This window comes from Heptranchias perlo, chromosome 12 (genome assembly GCF_035084215.1).
Source record: "Heptranchias perlo isolate sHepPer1 chromosome 12, sHepPer1.hap1, whole genome shotgun sequence".
NCBI classification, from domain to species: domain Eukaryota; kingdom Metazoa; phylum Chordata; class Chondrichthyes; order Hexanchiformes; family Hexanchidae; genus Heptranchias; species Heptranchias perlo.
Window position 1 is genome coordinate 18,062,984 of NC_090336.1, and position 19,446 is coordinate 18,082,429.

The window sequence follows — 19,446 nt, forward strand, 5'->3', positions numbered from 1 at the left end:
GTATTTTTTTAAATGGTGAGAGATTGGGAAATGTTGATGTACAAAGGGACCAAAGGTGTACAGAATTATGAGGGGCCTAGATAGAGTAAACAGGAAGTACTTGTTTCCCCTAGTGGAGAGTTCAAGAACTAGAGGACATAGATTTAAGCTGATTGGCGGAAGGATTAGCAGGGACATGAGGAAAAACATTTTTACCCAGAGGGTGGTGGGTGTATGGAATTCGCTGCCCGAATTGGTGGTAGAGGCAGGGACCCATAACTCTTTTTAAAAAGTACCTGGACCTGCACCTAAAGTGCTGTAAGCTGCAGGGCTACGGACCAGGTGCTGGAAGATGGGATTAGAATGGGCACCTGATTGTTCTTCGAGCCTGCGCGGACATGATGGGCTGAATGGCCCCCTTCTGTGCTGTATCTTTTCTATGGTTCTATGGACCTGGGTGTCCATGTACATGAGTCACTGAAAGCTTGTATGCAAGTGCAGCAAGCAATTAGGAAGGCAAATGGCATGTTGGCCTTTATTACAAGAGGATTTGAATACAGGAGTAAAGATGCCTTGCAGCAATTATATAGGGCCTTGGTGAGACTGCACCTGGAATATTGTGTACAATTTTGGTCTCCTTACCTAAGAAAGGATATAGTTGCCAAAGAGGGAGTGCAACAAAGGTTCACCAGACTGATTCCTGGGATGGCAGGATTATCATAAGAGGAGAGATTGAGTAGACTAGACCTCTATTCTCTAGAGTTTAGAAGAATGAGAGGTGATCTCATTGAAACATAAAAAAATTCTTACAGGGTTCGACAGGGTAGATGCAGGGAGGATGTTTCCCCGGTTGGGGAGTCTAGAACCAGGGGTCACAGTATCAGAATAAGGGGTCGGCCATTTAAGACTGAGGTGAGAAGTTTCTTCACTCAAAGGGTGGTGAGTCTTTGGAATTCTTTACCCCAGAGTACATTCAAAACAGAGATCGATAGATTTCTAGATATTAAAGGCATCAAGGGATATGGGGATAGTGCAGGAAAGTGACGTTGAGGTTGAAGATCAGCCATGAACTTGTTTAATGGCGGAGCAGGCTCGAGGGGCCGGATGGCCTACTCCTGCTCCTATTTCTTTTGTTCTTATGTTCTTATCTGCTCGATATGATAATGATAAAGGGATATGATAGGGTAAATACAAAGGCCCCGATTTTAGAATGGACGCGGTGAATGGGCGCATGGGTAACCCGACTAATAAAATATGTGTGTTTCGCACGCGATCACAAGTGAATTAGTGCCACTTAACGTAGCTTCTGAGTTTGCCGTCGGAAAGCTGCGCAGTGGGCGGACTGCGCACCGACATCACAGGCTGTCAGCTGGTGGAGCTCTGTTTAAAGGGCCGTTGCTCCAAAGGCTTTTGCTGGAGCAAAGACCCAGAAATCACAATGGAGCAGCACAGGGACAAGGCTGCTCCATGGTTCAGCGATGCCTCACTTCAGCAGCTACTGGCTGGGGCGAGGTGGAGGAGGGAAGTGTTTTACCCCGTGGACGGGAGGAAGTGGCCTGCCTGTGCCACCAAGAAGGCCTGGCTCAAGGTGGCAGAGGAGGTCACCAGCAGCAGCACCATCTCCCGCACCTGGATCCAGTGCAGGAAGCGCTTCAATGACCTAACTAGGTCAGCAAAAGTGAGTACGCTTACTGATTCTCCTACATTCCGTGTTCTGCATCACTGTCCCCCTCCCCCCAACTCATTCTGCACTGCCAAGACTACTCCATCACATCACTCCTCACACCCACTTAAGGCTCATCCTCAACTTACCTGCACTTCCTTAGTACTTCCCCACCTCTCCATTAGTCACCCCACCCACCTCACCCCAATCCTTATCCAATGTGATGGATCTGTCTCATACTCACCTTCTGATGCACATTTTTCACAGTCAGCCTCACCCAAACCATCACTCACTCACACGTGTGTTCTTTGTCCCCTTCTAGGAGAAGAGAGCACAAAATGCACGCGAGAGGGCGAGGACTGGAGGGGGGTGGGGCCACAACAAATGGTGGTCCTCATAGACGTGGAGGAGGAGGCATTGGAGATCAGCCACAACCTCGAGTGCCTGTCCATCGGGGACGCCGAGACTGGCACCCCACAAACGTCTGGTGACACAACTTTAACATTCATCACACACACAACATGAATTGATGTTAACAATGCTTGCAATGTTGAACACGTCAGTATGCTCATCGCAACATGACACATCTGTGATGACGCTTAATATTGCCTTCTGTTCTCTTACAGGCAGAGGGTGATTCCTCAGAGGAACTCCTGGCATCTGAGGGTGCACCATCACATCATATCGAGCCATCCACCAGCGCAGATACTCACACCTCGGTGGGTCCTAGTAGTCAGTTAGTTGGGTTGGCACCTGGTGAGTCACCACTCACCAGTGAGCACGAGCAGACACTGGTGGCAGGGACAGCTGCGGACAGTCTGCATCGGTGGGCGCAGTCGTCTCCAGGCTCTGCTCAGCTGGACGCAGATGCTGAACCCCGGGGGCCATCCTTTAAAAGGAGAATAATCGAGGGACAGCAGCACATTTGCGAGGTACTGTAACAGGTGCCACGCACACTCTCCACAATAGCGCAGAGGATGGAGGAATCAAACTCATGCATTAGTGGAATGGTGGCACAGGTACGGGTGGGAATCTCTGAGATGGGACGTAAGCAAGTGTCTTGAGATAGTGTCACAGGTAAGTGCAGGAATGCCTGTGATGGAAAGGAGGCTAGCCTCAGTTGAGCTTCAAGCACGGCTCACAAATGAGTCCATTCAAGCCCTAACAACGGTCGTTCAGACTCAGGGTGAACAACGTTCTGCCGCCTTAAACAGGCTGACCGACACTTTACAACTGGGCTTCCAAGGCCTCATACATTTCCTCCAAACTGTTCTCCAGCAGGGTGGTAGGAGTGATGTGGGCCTGGTCCAGGAGAGGGATGATGGTGAAAGGGGACCTGGAAGTGGAGAACCCACTAAAAGTGCTCCCTCTCAACCAGTACCCGCAATGCTGCCTCCTCTTCAGGTGGCCAAGTCTGCTCCTGCACAGGTGCAGGTGGAGCAGCCTTTGGAGGGGCCCTTACAGGCTCCCAAACCCAGAGGGCATAGGCCGAAAGCATCTAAGCAGTCAGGTTATGGACATGAGCAACCTGCCACTACCTCTGCTGCAGCCACAGAGGATGCACCACATAGAAGCGATAGGAAGAGGAAACCTATGAATTTGTGATCACAAAGGGTATGCACAAGGGTGTCATGTTTTTCATTTATATTTGGTTTATGTTCAAGTCACATTAAATGTGATCATTCTCACCACTACTGCCACGTCTTGCCCATTCTTGACTGGCTTTTGTGATAGGGCCCTTTCACGATCTTCACCATGAACAGCGACACTTGATGCCACCCATTGGGTCACTTTACAGTGGGTGTACGTGTAGTTGCAGCACTGCTTTGTGCAGGGAGGGGTCGGGGGGACTGGTGTGGGTGCTGCTCTTTCCAGGTGGTATGAGGACTGAACTCTTAACACTTTCTGATGTTAGGAGAACCGTTCACATATCAGTGACTCCCTGGCCTCACAAACAGCCAGGTGAGCCGTTGCTCTGCCCATGGGTTCCTCCTCCTCCGCTTCCTCTTCAGTATGGATGGTGGACATGGACGGGGCCTCCCCAAGTGGCACCCCTCTCTGTTCTGCCATGTTGTACAGGACGCAACACACCACTATAATGCGTCCCACTCTGACTGGTGTGTATTGAAGCGCTCCCCCAGAACGATCAAGGCGCCCAAATCACATCTTGAGTAGCCCTATAGCATGCTCAATTGTCGATCTGGTGGCGATGTGGCTGTCATTATATCGCTGCTGTATTAGCATTGTTGGCGAGGTTCATTTGGCTGTGTTCGTTTCTGGATCCTTGCACCTTACAGCTGATCCTAAACACAAATTGCTTTTTTGCATCTCCTACCTAAAGGTTTAGGGATAATATTTGGCTTCAGGAAGGCCATAAATGCCTGTTAGCGGCCACTGTGCTCTACCCTTGGATGTAGTGGAAGGACTCCACGTAATGACTAACTTGGTAATCCTTATAACTTCAGAAATATGGCTCATCATATTATTGACTGCTAGAGGGACACAGATCATGTCATTGGGAGGTTTTCTTTTAAATATATGACTGTGACATTGCAAGTGACTAGATCACAAAATCATAGCAATGAGGATTAGTTGGCAGCATCTTATGACTGGTTTTAGTGTTGAATGGCTCAGAGATAAATTGAACCAATCTACTTGGGTAGGTTGGCTGGATACGAGGTTAAAATTTCTGGTCGATGCTGAGTTAGCTGATCTCAGCCTGGCCTGCTGTACGAGTGCTACAATTGGCATCAGCACCCTTGGGCCACAGAGTAGAAAAATATCAGCCTGGGTGGCTACCATCTTCTGATCATTACCCAGTAACCATGCTAGTATGTGTCTGTGTGTGTATCATGTGTGTTTGTGTAAGGTAAATATAAGGATTAGGCTCAGCTGTTGTGCCCCACATGATTGAATAGCTCGCCTATACTCACTAGCTAATATATGGACAATAGCAGCTGTAGAAAATCCTCCTGCAATGTTGACTGATTAATTTCTTGATGTGGAGATGCCGGTGATGGACTGGGGTTGACAATTGTAAACAATTTTACAACACCAAGTTATAGTCCAGCAATTTTATTTTAAATTCACAAGCTTTCGGAGGCTTCCTCCTTCGTCAGGTGAACGATGTGAAAATGAAATCCTCGAAATGAAATCGCATTTATGATTCACAGAACAATGCTTGGTGAGTACAGACAGTTTTTTCAACTGCCCGTTGCCAAGGCAATCAGTGTGCAGACAGACAGGTGTTACCTGCCAGGTCTCACAGAATATACAAATCACCAAAAAAAAAAACAACAACAAACAAAAAAAACAGAGATAGAGAGGTAGAAACATAGAAAAGACAGCAACTGACCCGTTATATTAAAAACAGATAACATTTGTTCGCTGGTGGGGTAACGTGTAGCGTGACATGAACCCAAGATCCCGGTTGAGGCCGTCCTCATGGGTGCGGAACTTGGCTATCAATTTCTGCTCGACGATTTTGCGTTGTCGTGTGTCTCGAAGGCTGCCTTGGAGTACGCTTACCCGAAGGTCGGTGGATGAATGTCCATGACTGCTGAAGTGTTCCCCGACTGGGAGGGAACCCTCCTGTTTGGCGATTGTTGCGCGGTGTCCGTTCATCCGTTGTCGCAGCGTCTGCATGGTCTCGCCAATGTACCATGCTCTGGGGCATGGTACATTGGCGAGACACATGACAACGCAAAATCGTCGAGCAGAAATTGATAGCCAAGTTCCGCACCCATGAGGACGGCCTCAACCGGGATCTTGGGTTCATGTCACGCTACACGTTACCCCACCAGCGAACAAATGTTATCTGTTTTTAATATAACGGGTCAGTTGCTGTCTTTTCTATGTTTCTACCTCTCTATCTCTTTTTTTTTGTTTGTTGTTTTTTTTTTGTGATTTGTATATTCTGTGAGACCTGGCAGGTAACACCTGTCTGTCTGCACACTGATTGCCTTGGCAACGGGCAGTTGAAAAAACTGTCTGTACTCACCAAGCATTGTTCTGTGAATTATAAATGCGATTTCATTTCGAGGATTTCATTTTCACATCGTTCACCTGAGGAAGGAGGAAGCCTCCGAAAGCTTGTGAATTTAAAATAAAATTGCTGGACTATAACTTGGTGTTGTAAAATTGTTTGCGATTAATTTCTTGCAAGGGGGTGATCATTTCCTTAAGGGATTTCTCTGATGATATAGCTATGCAGTATCAGATTCCAGACTTTACTAGAGAACAAGCTGAGCATTAATTAACACTGGCTGAGTGCCCTCCTGCTGATTGTCGAGGCACACTCTTGGGCTTCTCACTGAACGCTGCAATGATGTGTAAATCCTTTTCTGCAATTATATTTAAATTAATGTGTAGGAGGAAAAACTCTGAGGCAGCATCTTATGGCCCATGTGTTCTTTAGTTTCTCTTCGCATTGCTGACTAATGAGAAGTCTCATTAGATCTACATGGTTTTGTAAAGAGTTCTAATCGAAAACTCAGACAGCAGTATTCAATAACATCCCAAACTTTCAACAATGTAAAAAAAATGACCTTGTTTGGTTTCCCTTTTCTCAGCTCCCTCTTGTCACGAGGTCAAACTGGATACATGTAATCCTTAGGAGAATTAAGACTACCATTCACCAACTTCAGTCTTTGAATAGCCCCTACACATAGAGAGAGCAGATGACCCACCCCTTTATATAGATGCACACAATTCTCAGGCTCAGATAGGTAATTGATATAAAAAAGGGGCATCTTGCTTATGGGCAAATTTTAAGCTTTCCTACCCATTGTTGAGTGGCCCAATGCATTTAAGAAATGTATTTTTATTGGGCAATATTGTACTCTATTGTACTACAGTTTTATTTGAAGTGTTAGGAAGGGATGCTGGAAGAGCTTTCTTTCTGTTGGGCCAATAGAAACCCTAGCAAGTTGGTTTAAAATGTTCAGAACTGTCACTTTCCAGTTTAAGTAAGAAAGAAAAAGTTGCATTTATATAATGGCCTTTCACGACCTCAGGATGTCCCAAAATACTTTACAACCAATGAGGTATTTTTTGAAGTGTAGTCACTGATGTAATGTTGGAAACGTGGCAGCCAATTTGCACACAGCCAGGTCCCACGAGCAGCAATGACATAATGATGTTTTAGTGATGTTGATTGAGAGATAAATATTGGCCTGGACACCAGGGAGAACTCCCCTGCTCTATGAATAGTGTCATGGGATCTTTTATGTCCACCTGAGAGGACAGATGGGGCTTTGGTTTAACATCTCATCTGAAAGATGGCAACTCTGACAGTGCAACGCTCCCTCAATACTGTAAGTCTAGAATATGTGCTCAAGTCCCGAGAGTGGGACTTGAACCTACAACCTTCTGACTCTGAGTCGGAAGTGCTACCACTGAGCCAAGGCTGAGGCCTAAGTACTGGGTTTTGTTTTTTAAAGCTTTTACCTCATGCCCAATTGCAATATAATTTACACTAACACCTGTCTTTAAGACCAGTTGTCTGTCATAACAAATTTCAGATCCCTCCCAGCAATAGATTAATCAACTATAATTAATCTGAAAAGACCATTTGCAGTCCATCCTGCTGAATTGTCAGAAGCTTCAAATTCATGACCCAAACTGTTGAGGAAAATGCAATTTGTATTTAATAGTAATTTTCTTTGCGCTTGTCATGCTGAAATGTCAGTGCTAGGGAATGGAACACTTTCGGGCATCTGTTGTCAGGTATGTAGTTTGGCTTAGTTAAGAGTAACAGACTCTCTGCTTTACCCCAACAGAGGTGAAATTGGACATGGACGGGGACACAAACCAGGCGGAATCGCATTTGCCGCTCGTTTTACGACATGTTCGGTTCTATTGAAATCAATGGAACTGAATATAGGGGTGGAGTGTGATAGGCGACCAATGTGATTTCACCTGCTTCGCATCCTTGCCCTCATCCAATTTCACCCTTAATGTGTCTTATCCTCGGATTTAGAAGAGCACCCTCTATTGCACCAGTGAATATTTCCATTTCCCACACAGATTGAGACTGACAGCTAAATGCCAGTAATACCAAAATCTGTTCTGGCTTTAATGTGGACTTGCACTTGCTCGGAACCGGGTTAAAAGCAGATCCTTATAACCAGTGGACAAAGCACACTGTTATCCAGTCAGTCTGGGTGGAGTTAAACCCAACTGCTGAAAGTGAAAGAGAACTGTGCTAAACCATTGAACTACTTCGCCCTCTCAGAGAAACAGGGCTTTATAGGAATGTGAATGTTCCTATATCAAACCTTAAAGACTTGTGTGTGAAATTAAACCATTGTAACCAAGGACAAAAGAAATTGCTGTAACTTTTTCTTCACCTCGTTCTCATTTAAGACATTCCTTAAAACCTACCTCTTTGATCAAGCTTCTGGTTGCCTGTCCTAATGTCTCCTTGGCTCGGTCAATTTTTTTTGTCTGATTACGCTCCTGTGAAGCACCTTCAGACATTTTACTGTGTTAAAGGTGCTATATAGGCAAGTTGTTGTTATTCCTTCATAATCTATGGGATGGTTCATGGTGATTTCAAATGCATCTTGTCAGCTGTTCATGGGACTTTGCCTTGAGGTGACATGATTGTACATATGAATTAAATACAACCAATAACACCAGAACTTTCTACTAAAAATAAATAAATATATATATATATAAAAATAGTGATAAATTCACTGTCTAGTGTGATACTGATACAAACCTGGAAGGTCCCATCTTCAATACTCGGCCTTTGCTAAGCTAACTGATCTCAGATGGGATGCTAAAATTTGCCTCCGCACGCCTGGGCTAGGAATGGGAAAAATTAGCCGGCATTCCTACTCCTGATTACTATCCAGTGACCCCTTTGGAAAATGCATGGGCGTGGACATCAGCGAGGGCAGGATTGGGATTGCCGGTGATAACCTTCCCTCGTCAAACATGCTGGCAATCTTACTGCCTAGTCTCCCACAAGAAGCATAGATGCTTGTATGAGGTACCAGAGTGTTGCCGGTGCCAGTAGAACTATACTGCAACAAGAGTCAGCACCTTCAGCATACAAGAGAACTGGGGAAGAAAAGGATATGCAAACCAGTGATGTTTGAAGACCACAGAACTAAGTCCTGCATGAGTACTAGATGGGGGAGGGTGAATTTGTTGATTACAAAAGAAATGTATCATTGGAGTGAACATAAATGACTCAGAATCTGGGGACCTTTGAGTGCTGTATTAGATATCGCTAAGGAGTAAATGCTGTGAACCAGCATGTTAGAGAGCTTTATATGGAAGTGCACTGAGCTCCCTTGACACATCAGCCCATTGATGATCCATAACTTGCTATAAATCATCTCACAGGACATAACACAAGGTTTTACGTTTCTGAAGTAAAGCAACCAGTACCAGAAGGACAGCAGCGGGTTGGTTTCAATTCTTCACTTTGGTTTAGATGATAAACATTTCTTTCTCTTGTGCACCTGTATATTTTATCTAAATACACCATAAGATTAGACTACTGACTTTAAACTTAAGGACAACACTTAAAAGAAAACATAGAACTCTTTCTGCCCCGGTGCAGTTTGGCCATTTTTTGAACTAAGTCACTGGGGTATTCTATAGCAGGTATCCGATTGTTTCTGTCCCTTTTTGTGGATTGTTTGGATATTTTAGTTTTCTTTGTGATCACTAAGTAACCTTTGATTTATACAGCCCAGCACGGGTAAATCTCTTGCAGCCTTCAACCGATCTAAAGTTGCTTATTATAGTTGTGTACCTCATGCGATAAGGATGAATTTTGTGTATACAACGCAGTGTTTCAAAATGTAGATTGTAAAAGGAGCCACTTTTGTGGGTGTGATGCTGGTTCCTTTAAAACTTCCAAAAGTTGCATGACCGGTTAGTTCAATGGATTAGCATACTGTCCTTTCAGTTCTGAAACCTGGCGTGAGTTTCAGCTCAGTCTAATGGGATGTAAGGCTCCCGTCTTTACAACATCAAGCATCTCGCCTGAAATGAGTTAGGGAAGTTCTTCGGAGGCACGAGTCCACAGTGCAAAATGCAGCATTGGTTGGCAATAATTTAAAATTGCTCGAGGTGACGATGCAGAGGAAGCATTACACAGGCATTTAACCCCTGCTGTGCCTATGCTTGAAGCCAACACTGGCTGACCAAAGTAGAAACTGATATCCCCGCCCTTGAATACAAAAATAGAAATGCCGGAGATGATCCATTGCCATTTCTCAAAATAAACCTTTAGCGGAGCACAGAGAGAGCTGGATTTTTATTTCACCCTTTGAGCTATTGCTTTCGTGAGAGAGTCTCAATTTTCAGTGCTTATTACTGGATTCACTGTTACCTTTTTTTTTGCCTCCTTTTTGTAGGAAGAAGCTGACCTTGATAAAGGAGATGCTGGCAGGTTGCGGTGCTGGGACTTGTCAGGTTATTGTAACCACCCCTATGGAGATGCTGAAGATCCAGTTGCAGGATGCAGGACGTCTCGGTATGTGGCAGTAAAAAGGGCGCATGTACAGTAACTAGGGTTGCCAATCCTCCAGGATTGTCCTGGCTTCTCCAGGAATTAAAGATTAATCTCTTGGACACTGCTGTGAGCAACCGGGGAGAAAAATCACAGGGGCAGTAAAAGAAATGGTGTGTGTTTTTTATTTTCTTTGCATACTTTCATTTATTAGATATAACAATTCTGGAGATGGAAATAAAGGTTGTTTGACCAAGTGGGGCGTTTGAATGAGGGAGGTCATATGATGAAACCTACAGGAATACATCCGACCAGAGTTGGCAACCTTAACAGTAATGCACTGATGCTGGTCTCTGAAGGATGCCTCAGAGCCAATTTTGCTGGCCCCGTTTTGTAACCAAACCTACAATTTCTTTTTAACTCGCCATCTTCTCAATGCTCTCTACTGAAGCCGCTGACTCTCACTTGGGGTATTGATTTTTTTTTAGGTGGTAGAAGCAGCAGCACTATTTGCTATCTCACCCAAGTGGCCATTCTTTATGTGTGAATCTAGACAGTGAGTATTGGCAGGCTGTTCAACTGCAAGAGGCATCATTGCCAACCCCAATCGTGTCCCAACTGATGTCCACCCTTGCACACTTCCAGCAGGGGTCATTGGATTAGATATGGTTCTCTGGTTGCGGGGGAGGCGGTGTTCATCCAATCATAGCCTTCCCCCCCACCCCCCACTCCTGCCATGACTCAGTAGAGACTGGTGATGAAAGCTGGGTGGGACCTTTCTAGTCTTTATGTCCGAATTACATGCTGTCTGTACTACGTGAGCCAGCTGGGGAGGAGGGCTGCTTTCTCGTTTTTGTTGTGTGTGGTCAGAGTGTATGAATAATGTATTTTATATTAATATGGCAAACTGCCAAGCTAATCACACAACTGTAACTAACTCCTTGAGCACTGAATTTCCCCAGTAACATCCCTGCTGTGCATCTAATTTCGACTGAACAGAACTGATATTGTGTGACTTTTGAACATGAGCTATTGTAAACATTTAATATTAAATGTGCAGAATTACCATTTTTTTTTACATTTCCTAAACTCAAATCTATTCCCCCAACCCCCCCCCCCCCAAAAAAAAACCAAACATGTATTGGGACATTTATATTTAATGCCTCCCCACTGGGAAGTTGTTTTTCAGACACCTTAATGTCATTTCCTCTGGCATATATTTGATTGCTAGAAATCTTTGTGTACTTTGGGCTAGGGAGGGGGAAACATAAAGCCCAGGCTCCCTCTCCTGATCGTTATCCAGTGACTCTAGTTTGTCTTGGGTGAGGACAGAATCAGCATTACCTGCGAGGACAGAAACACGTGAATAGCCTGCTGACACCGTGGGCCCACACATGAAGAGTGGCCACTTAGACCGGGTTATCTGTGGAACTGTACCCCAGCATGAGTCAGCACCTTCAACAGAGGGGTTGGGGAGAAAAAAAAAATTGGAGGGACAAAAATCATGACACCTCCTTCGTTGACACTGAAGTAATCTATTGTGCAGGTGAATTCTCCAAATGTTATGTGATATGGCTTGTTTAACACGCTTGCTGTAACTGACCTCCTCTCTCCGTCTGATTACGTGCAGCAGCCCAACAGAAGCTGATGGCAGCCCAGGCAGTGCCGAGTTCCCCGTCTGGGAGCCCCATCTCCAGCACAAGCCACACTACCTCCTCTATCAAATCCCAACGGTCTGCTACACAGATCACCAAAGAGCTGCTGAGGAGCAAAGGAATTGCTGGCCTTTACAAAGGCTTAGGGGCAACATTACTAAGGTGTGATATGATATATACATAGTGTATACTAATCAAATGACACCCAATATCACTGCAGTCCAAAGCTCATAACACGTTTGTACTTCAGTTTAAAGCTACCTGATTTTAGCTCGACCAGTGGCTGAGTTGATCAAGGCAACTGAGTTGCTAGTGAGTCATGCAACAACAACTTGCATTTATGTAGCACCTTTTTAACATAGAAAAGCACCCCAAGGCATACACAGAGGCGCTATCAGAGAAATGGAGGCCAAGTGAAAGGAGGAGCTTATGCGAGGGGTAAACAAAAGCATGGTCAAAGAGATAGGCTTTAAGGAGGAGAGTAGGTGGAGAGATTTAGGGATGGAATATTGCAAACTAATATTAAATGTATAGAATTACTTTTATTTTTTTACATTTCCTAAACTTAAATCTATCCTTTCTCACCAAACAAAAATAACATGTATTGAGGCATTTATATTTAATGGTTCCCCACTGGGAAGTTGTTTTTCAGACACCTTAATGTCACTTCCTCTAGCATATAATTCAATGCTAGAAATCTTTGGGCTAGGGAGGGGCCTAGAGCATGGGGTCTAGACAACTGAAGGCATGGCCTCCAATGGTGCAGCGAAAGGAGTGAGGGATGCACAAGAGGCCAGAGCCAAGAGGAACGGAGAATTCGGGAGGGGGTGGGGGTTGTAGTTCTGGAGGAGGTTACAGAAATAATAATCAAATGACACCCAATATCACTGCAGTCCAAAGCTCATGACACGTTTGTACTTCAGTTTAAAGCTACCTGATTTTAGCTCAACCAGTGGCTGAGTTGATCAAGGCAACTGCGTTGCTACTGAGTCATGCAACAACAACTTGCATTTATGTGTAGCACCTTTTAACATAGAAAAGCAGCCCAAGGCATACACAGGGAGGGTCGAGCCCATGAAGGATTTATCGCAAGGATAAGAATTTTAAATTTGAAGCATTAGGGGACTGGGAGCCAATGTAGGTCAGTGAGTCAACTGGCAGCAATTTCAAAACCTTGACTGTGCCAGTGAAAAACTGGCAGCCTTAGCCAGGAAACAGCACACCAAATAGGCCCAGTTCAAAGACTGTCATCAGAATACTTCACCAAGCGATTCATCAAAGCCATTCACACTGAAGACCATCTAACAGTTCATATACTTTACAACCATCGGATGCCAGCGGCATGAGGGAACGCTTTCAACAGAGAGTCGGTGAAAAGACTAAGTTATACACACTAGCATTTAGATTTGAAAGAGGTATCTCCATCAGCATTAAAACCCAAACAGATAAAAAGAACTTGAATTGATTGTAACCTGTTTATTAAAAAATATTTCTCTATGAACTGTCAATGATGATATTTCTCATCTACACACTGCCCCTCGGCGGCATTATCCGAAAACACATCAGGTTCCACATGTGCGCTGACGACACCCAGCTCTACCTCACAACCACCTCTCTCGATCCCTCCGCTGCCTCTGATTTGTCATGCTGCTTGTCCAACATCCAGTATTATATGAGCAGACATTTCCTTCAATTAAATATTGGGAGGGCCCAAGCCATTGTCTTTGGTCCCTGCCACAAACTCCATCCTTCTCCCTGGCCACTGTCTGAGGCTGAACCAGACTGTTCGCAACCTTGGCGTCCTATTTGACCCTGAACTGGGCTTCCGACCACACATCTATTCCGTCACCGAGACCACATACTTCCGCCTCCGTAACATTGTCCTTCTCCGCCCCTTCCTCAGCTCACCTGCTGCTGAAACCCTCATCCATGCATTTTTTACCTCCAGGCTGGACTATTCCAATGCTGTCAATTCAGTCTCTTCGCATTTGACCTTAATAATAAGCTTCCCCGAGGCAATCTCCCTTCATCCAACAATGTCATCAATACCCACTGTTTAAACCAAAAATATTCCTCAAATATCAGAAGAAAATGGGAGAGTTTGAAGCTGATTCACTTTTAAAAGTGTAATGATAGTGGGGATCTGTCTTTTTGTTCCCAATTTTCTCCTTGATTTTCCTAGCAATATTGACTCCTTGTCAGGAATGGTTCCGTGGATGCCAGCCACTCTCTGATATCTCACCCAAGTGATTATTTTTTATATGCAAGCCTTGTCAGGGTGTGTTATCCGGCTTTTCAATTGTATGGAGCATCACAGCTGATCTTGGTCATCTTTGCTGTTTCCTTGGAGAACAGCGTGAAGTAGTCACAGGCTGATTAACAGTCTGACAGACTGCGATGTGAACGCTCCTTCCATCACCATAACCTCTTTATACCAGCCCATAGGGTGATTAGTCCTATACAGCGGGAGGGTTTTATTGACTCCCACGACCCATATGATGAGATGGTGGGGGAACCCAGGGTTCGAACCCTGCGCCTTCTAACTCTGAGGCGGGGATGCTACCACTAAGCTAAAGACTCGCTCCTTCGTACTTGCTGTCCACTCACTTTCCTTCAAAAGACACTGGACAGTGACCAGGAGCAGGAACTCTCGCCAGATTTTCCATTTCTTAGTCCAAGGGTTCTGAACGTCCTTGGCTGAACACAGCGTATTCAGCACAGACTGGCAATCAAACTTGGGATCTTCTTGATATCTATGGCTTAGTACCACAGAGGGCATTTACCCATCAGGCTACCTCTCTTAAGTGCTAAACTGCTGTAGATAAATCATTGAAGATTACACCATGCCTGATTTAACAGTATAAGTTACTGTTTGCACATTATTTTGATGATGCAGTGCACCTCAAGTATTGGTTTTGTCTCTTTGTATTGTCACATTCAGTTTACTGTTGCAATTAATATCATATGAATGCTTTATTGAACTTTTACTTTGAGGGAAAGGGGTGATTTTGATGCGTACCAATCACCAGCACACAGGCGACCTGCTCGGTCCTCGTCCTACGCCACCTTCTAACTGTACACAAGGGATCGTGGCAGTAATTGAGGGTCAATTCGCCACACACTGAGTTCCCAATCTAGGCCACCCCGATGGGGGAGAGGCACTAAACGGAAATCAAGGTGCTTTTCCCGAGAAGGACTTAAAATGAGCAGGCAAGTGGTGCCAAACTATCCTTGTTGCCTGGTTACAGAGTGACGTTGGATGAGGCCTGGGAGCAAGCTGCTATTCTTCCCTCTTGGATGAAGGGGTAGTAAAAATAAAGTGCCTTCAGCGCAGCACACTGACCAAGAATGGCCTTTCCTTATAATTTGGTGATCCAACAGCTGCTCAGTTACTGGTTGAATTCACTGGTGGGAGAGGAGTCTATCGGCCACATACTTAGTCCTCACTCGAATGAGTTCCATAGTTGAGCTACTCATGGAGGGCTGTGTGGGGAGGAGGGCATGTTACAGGGAGATAATTACACCCCCTCCCATCTAATTCTAGAATTATATTGTTGCCAAATTGTGGAGTAATCCATGACACTGATCAGCTCGCCGTCTTACTTTGAATGCAGTGGAAAGCATCCTGTGAGTAGAGGATTGGGAGCTGAAATCAATGTGGTGTGAGCTATTTAACTCCTGTAAAATGCTGCTGGAGCTATTCCTCGAGACCGTTCAGCAATCGCCTGTGTTGACTTTGGAGATTATTTACAGCTCCAGCCAGTCATGTTTGAATAGTTACTCTATCTTTCCTGACCTTTTAAATATTAACTATGCTATCGTGTCTCCGATCTTCACAGTTGAGTTGATAGTTTCATCAAAGCAAAATTTTAAATTTGGGACAAAATGCTTCCATTTTTAATTGGGTTAGATACTTATACTTAACTCTTTCTAAATTACTTGATTTTAAAATATATATTGAGGTAAAAGAAGAGGTTTGTATCCTGTTGTGTGTAGCATTCTCTGGTTAATGTTATTCTGTTTATTTAAAGGGATGTTCCTTTCTCCATGATTTATTTCCCGCTGTTTGCTAACCTTAACAAGCAGGGGCAGAAGAGTTCGGATGAGAGAGCTCCATTTTACGTTTCCTTCATCAGTGGCTGTATCGCAGGCAGCACAGCTGCTGTAGTAGTGAATCCTTGTGATGGTAAGGTACCATTTTCATCTAACGTCCAGTGAAAACTTGCAGGAGAAACAATCTTCTTTTCATCTCTGTCTGCTTCATCGCTCTCCATGGGTCTGGCCACCTGTCCATTAATCGCGCTCTCTTTTTCTTTCTCTCTATGGAATATAGGAACAGTAGGCCATTCAGCCCCTCGAGCCTACTCCTCCATTCAGTTAGATCATGGTTGATCTGTACCTCAACCCCATTTACCTGCCTTAGCACCATATCCATTAATACCTTCACCTCACAAAAATCTATGGATATCGGTCTTGAAAGCTCCAATACGTCTATGGTTGTCTATCTGTTTACTTGTCTCAGTATCTGTCCCAATTTCCTTATTTGTCTGTCCTTTGAAATGATAACTGAGGACTGCTGTTGGCTGACGTGCCCATATTTCCTCTCTTGACGCTATAAAAAGTTTTGAAACTACTTCAAGAATAATAATTTCTGTCCCACCGGTCTGGTCTGCATTTGAACCAGAGATCTAGAACACTGTACTAATCCACTGTACTACCCCAATGCCTGCCTGGCTCTGCTCTTCTTTCAACAGGAATAAAATCTTGTCTGAAGTATGACTGTGCAAAGATTTTTTTTTTTATTGAGAGATCTGGGTGATAGTGCCAGATTTCACCAAGATTGAGAAGAGTAGAAAAGCAGACAAGCCAAATCAAGAAATAGTGATTGGGTGATGCTGGGGTTGAGTTTTAAAAGCCGATGGACCGTAGGGAAAAGGGAAAACTGTTGGAGGTGTGACGTTCCATCATTTTAAGATCCTGGAAAAGAATGAGATAGACTAAGAGATGGTGATTTGTGGCCATTTAATCCTAATTTGCTTCAGCGCTGATGTGTGAACAATCCCTGAGATGTTGTGGATTATTTTGATGGTTAATTATTAGCGCAGAGCAGATAATCAGGACTGCCCGACAGACTGTGTGGAGAATGAATGCACTTCAGATCTTTTAAGAACAGAAAGTTCCATTCATTGGAATGGCTGTGCTCTGAGAGCAATACAAGTTTATTAGTGGAGTAGAAATTGTTGCTGGAAAAGATGTAAGTCTGCACAAGACCATAAGCCAGGATCATATTTAATTTTTTTTAATGCCTCAGTGATTATAATTGCCAAAAATAAAAACCTCCTACCCCCAGCCACACCGAGATCCCCTGCACCACTATCCAGCTGAGAACAGCTAACAGAGCACACACAGGGACCTTGCTGGTCTGTACAGCTCCATACCACACATTGCTTTTACCCAATGAAGGCTCTGGTCTTTGAGGCTTTCGTTATACAATCTTGGCTCAGTGTTGAGAATGCTCTGGACTGTATCTGGTCGGCGCTGCACCTGACCAGGGAGTGCCTGATATTGAGTACCAAAAGTCATTCGTCTCATAGCCAGAACGGACATCCCTTACCTTGAAGGCAGAATTAACCCCTGCCCTCCAAAAATTGTACATGATGTTTCACTATTTTAAAAAAAATCATATGGCACTAAAAGCTGCTGTTCTACCTTAGATATGCAGTTACTGCAGATCCCATTGATGTTTGCTGCTCCTGTATAGAATTTCTTTTTACTTGAGTAATGAGGGTGAAAACCTACCAAATTAAATACTGTTCTACTGTGAGCCAATAGGACACTGCAGCACACTGTTTGGACCGGATAGCTCTCGGTAACTGATTTTAATGATTCAGAGAGCACTGTGCTGGAAATTCTGTTAAACACAGAGTTACTGACCAGCCAGTGAAAATACATGGCATGCTGAATTGCTATTTTAATATAGCATATATAACACAGGATAACCAGTTCCCGAATTATTTTATGTTAATAGGGACATTTCCTTAATTGCAACCACTGTGCACATGGAGGGAGTGTTTTTGTTGATGCAAAGCGATTGGAGTGATTTCTTTGTTTGTTTTTGCAGTATGTAACATACATGTAGTTTAAAGGGGAGAGCCCTCTTTGTGAAAATGTGCAAGTCCTGCTATTCATTCATTTATAAAAGGAGATAAATTTGGAGATGTGAAAAATTAATGAAAATGATAAACTCTTCATTTAAGTCATTGTGACAGTAGTGACCCCCAGCTTCTCCTATATGTAGGGATGGTTTATAGTGGACAACACTATCCGACACGCTTTATTCTTTTTACCTATTTGTTAATTTGCTGGTTTCTATACATATTATTGTTTTGTGATTTGGGGGAAAGTGCCCAGAACTAAAAAAAAATCATTTGCTTGGATAAGAAAAGAGGAACCCAATGAGGGAGGTTTATCCAATATTGTACATGCGTGCCAACCTAAAATAATCGGAAAAGCTGACGAGCAGCTTCAAGAAGCTCACACAGCCTCATAAAAGCCAAAAACCCAAACACACACTACAACTGAAAAATGGCCTTGAATAAAGGCCTATGACCTGCTTAAAGGCAATTGAATAAGTTAAATTCCATTCTATGAAATTGGAAGTCGGGATTTTTATTATTGTTTCAGGATCACATTTTGCAATTCAGTTTGCTTTTTGCGAAAGTCAAAGGCCTCATGTGTGCAGCGTTGCCAACTGTCCACTCTTGGTGCAGATATCAGCTTTTCATCTGGGAGCCGGGAAATCTGCTGATCTGGGGCTCGTTTAAATCCTAAGTGGTTCACTCACTTCTACATTCTTGCTCGTTTGCTTCTGGTCGGGCTCAAAACCATCTCAACTCGTGTGTGGGTGTATGCGCCCGTGCGCGTGCGCACATGAGGAACTGGTCCTCCCCCCCCCCCCCCCCCCCGTGCTGCAAGACTGAGAGCTGCTCGTGTGTGTGGACATGAGAATGGCAGAGGTTTGCGCTCAGTTTGTAAACCTGGTGGCCACCCACACATGTTGGATAGAACCATGCCTTTCTTCGCGGCTCTGTGCCAGAGAGCTGGTGCAGCACTGACCCAATGCTGTGAAGCTATCTTATGACATGGAAGCACTAGTAAATAAGATTTTAATTGAATTTTTAACATCAACAAAGAAAGCATCAGAGCTGAAGCCTCTGCCTTGCCTCTATCCTGACCGCATTTGGCTTGGGATTTGGCAAAAGCTGGTAACCCAGCTCTACTAGATTAACTTGCATGATAACCATAGTAAATCGTGTGACTTTAGTATGAGGATGACTCCCGACCACTGAATGGTTTCAGGCCTTTGTTGAGTAATGCTAAGAAGCTGGGAAAGCTGTGGACACTTTGAACACCAGCCAATGTAAATTGCAGTTTATACGCAGACTAAACTTTTAACTTCCTTGTTTCCTTGGGCAATGGCAGTTTTTGTTTCAGGCATAGCCCGTCATCAGAATCTGAAGATATTACAGAGGAGCAGCTTAGAAAAAGGAACAGAGCGAGGGAATGGGAGGGGAAGAAAAAACACATACATAAGAAAAGAGAAAGAATGAGCTGTAAAGTGGTTATTAGTGAACAGGAGATGGTTAACTTACAGACGTGATAATAGCGTAAGACAA

At 44.2% G+C, this 19,446-nt stretch overlaps 1 protein-coding gene across 2 annotated transcripts in view; it reads left to right on the plus strand.

The window, feature by feature from the left end:
- slc25a22a (solute carrier family 25 member 22a) overlaps positions 1-19,446 on the plus strand; it is a 144,806-nt gene that overhangs the window by 102,467 nt on the left and 22,893 nt on the right. For both annotated transcript variants that reach the window (XM_067993719.1, XM_067993718.1), the window contains exons 6-8: positions 10,021-10,139; positions 11,746-11,932; positions 15,802-15,956. In XM_067993719.1, coding sequence (XP_067849820.1) covers positions 10,021-10,139; positions 11,746-11,932; positions 15,802-15,956 — 461 coding nt within the window. The remainder of the gene's footprint in view (positions 1-10,020; positions 10,140-11,745; positions 11,933-15,801; positions 15,957-19,446) is intronic.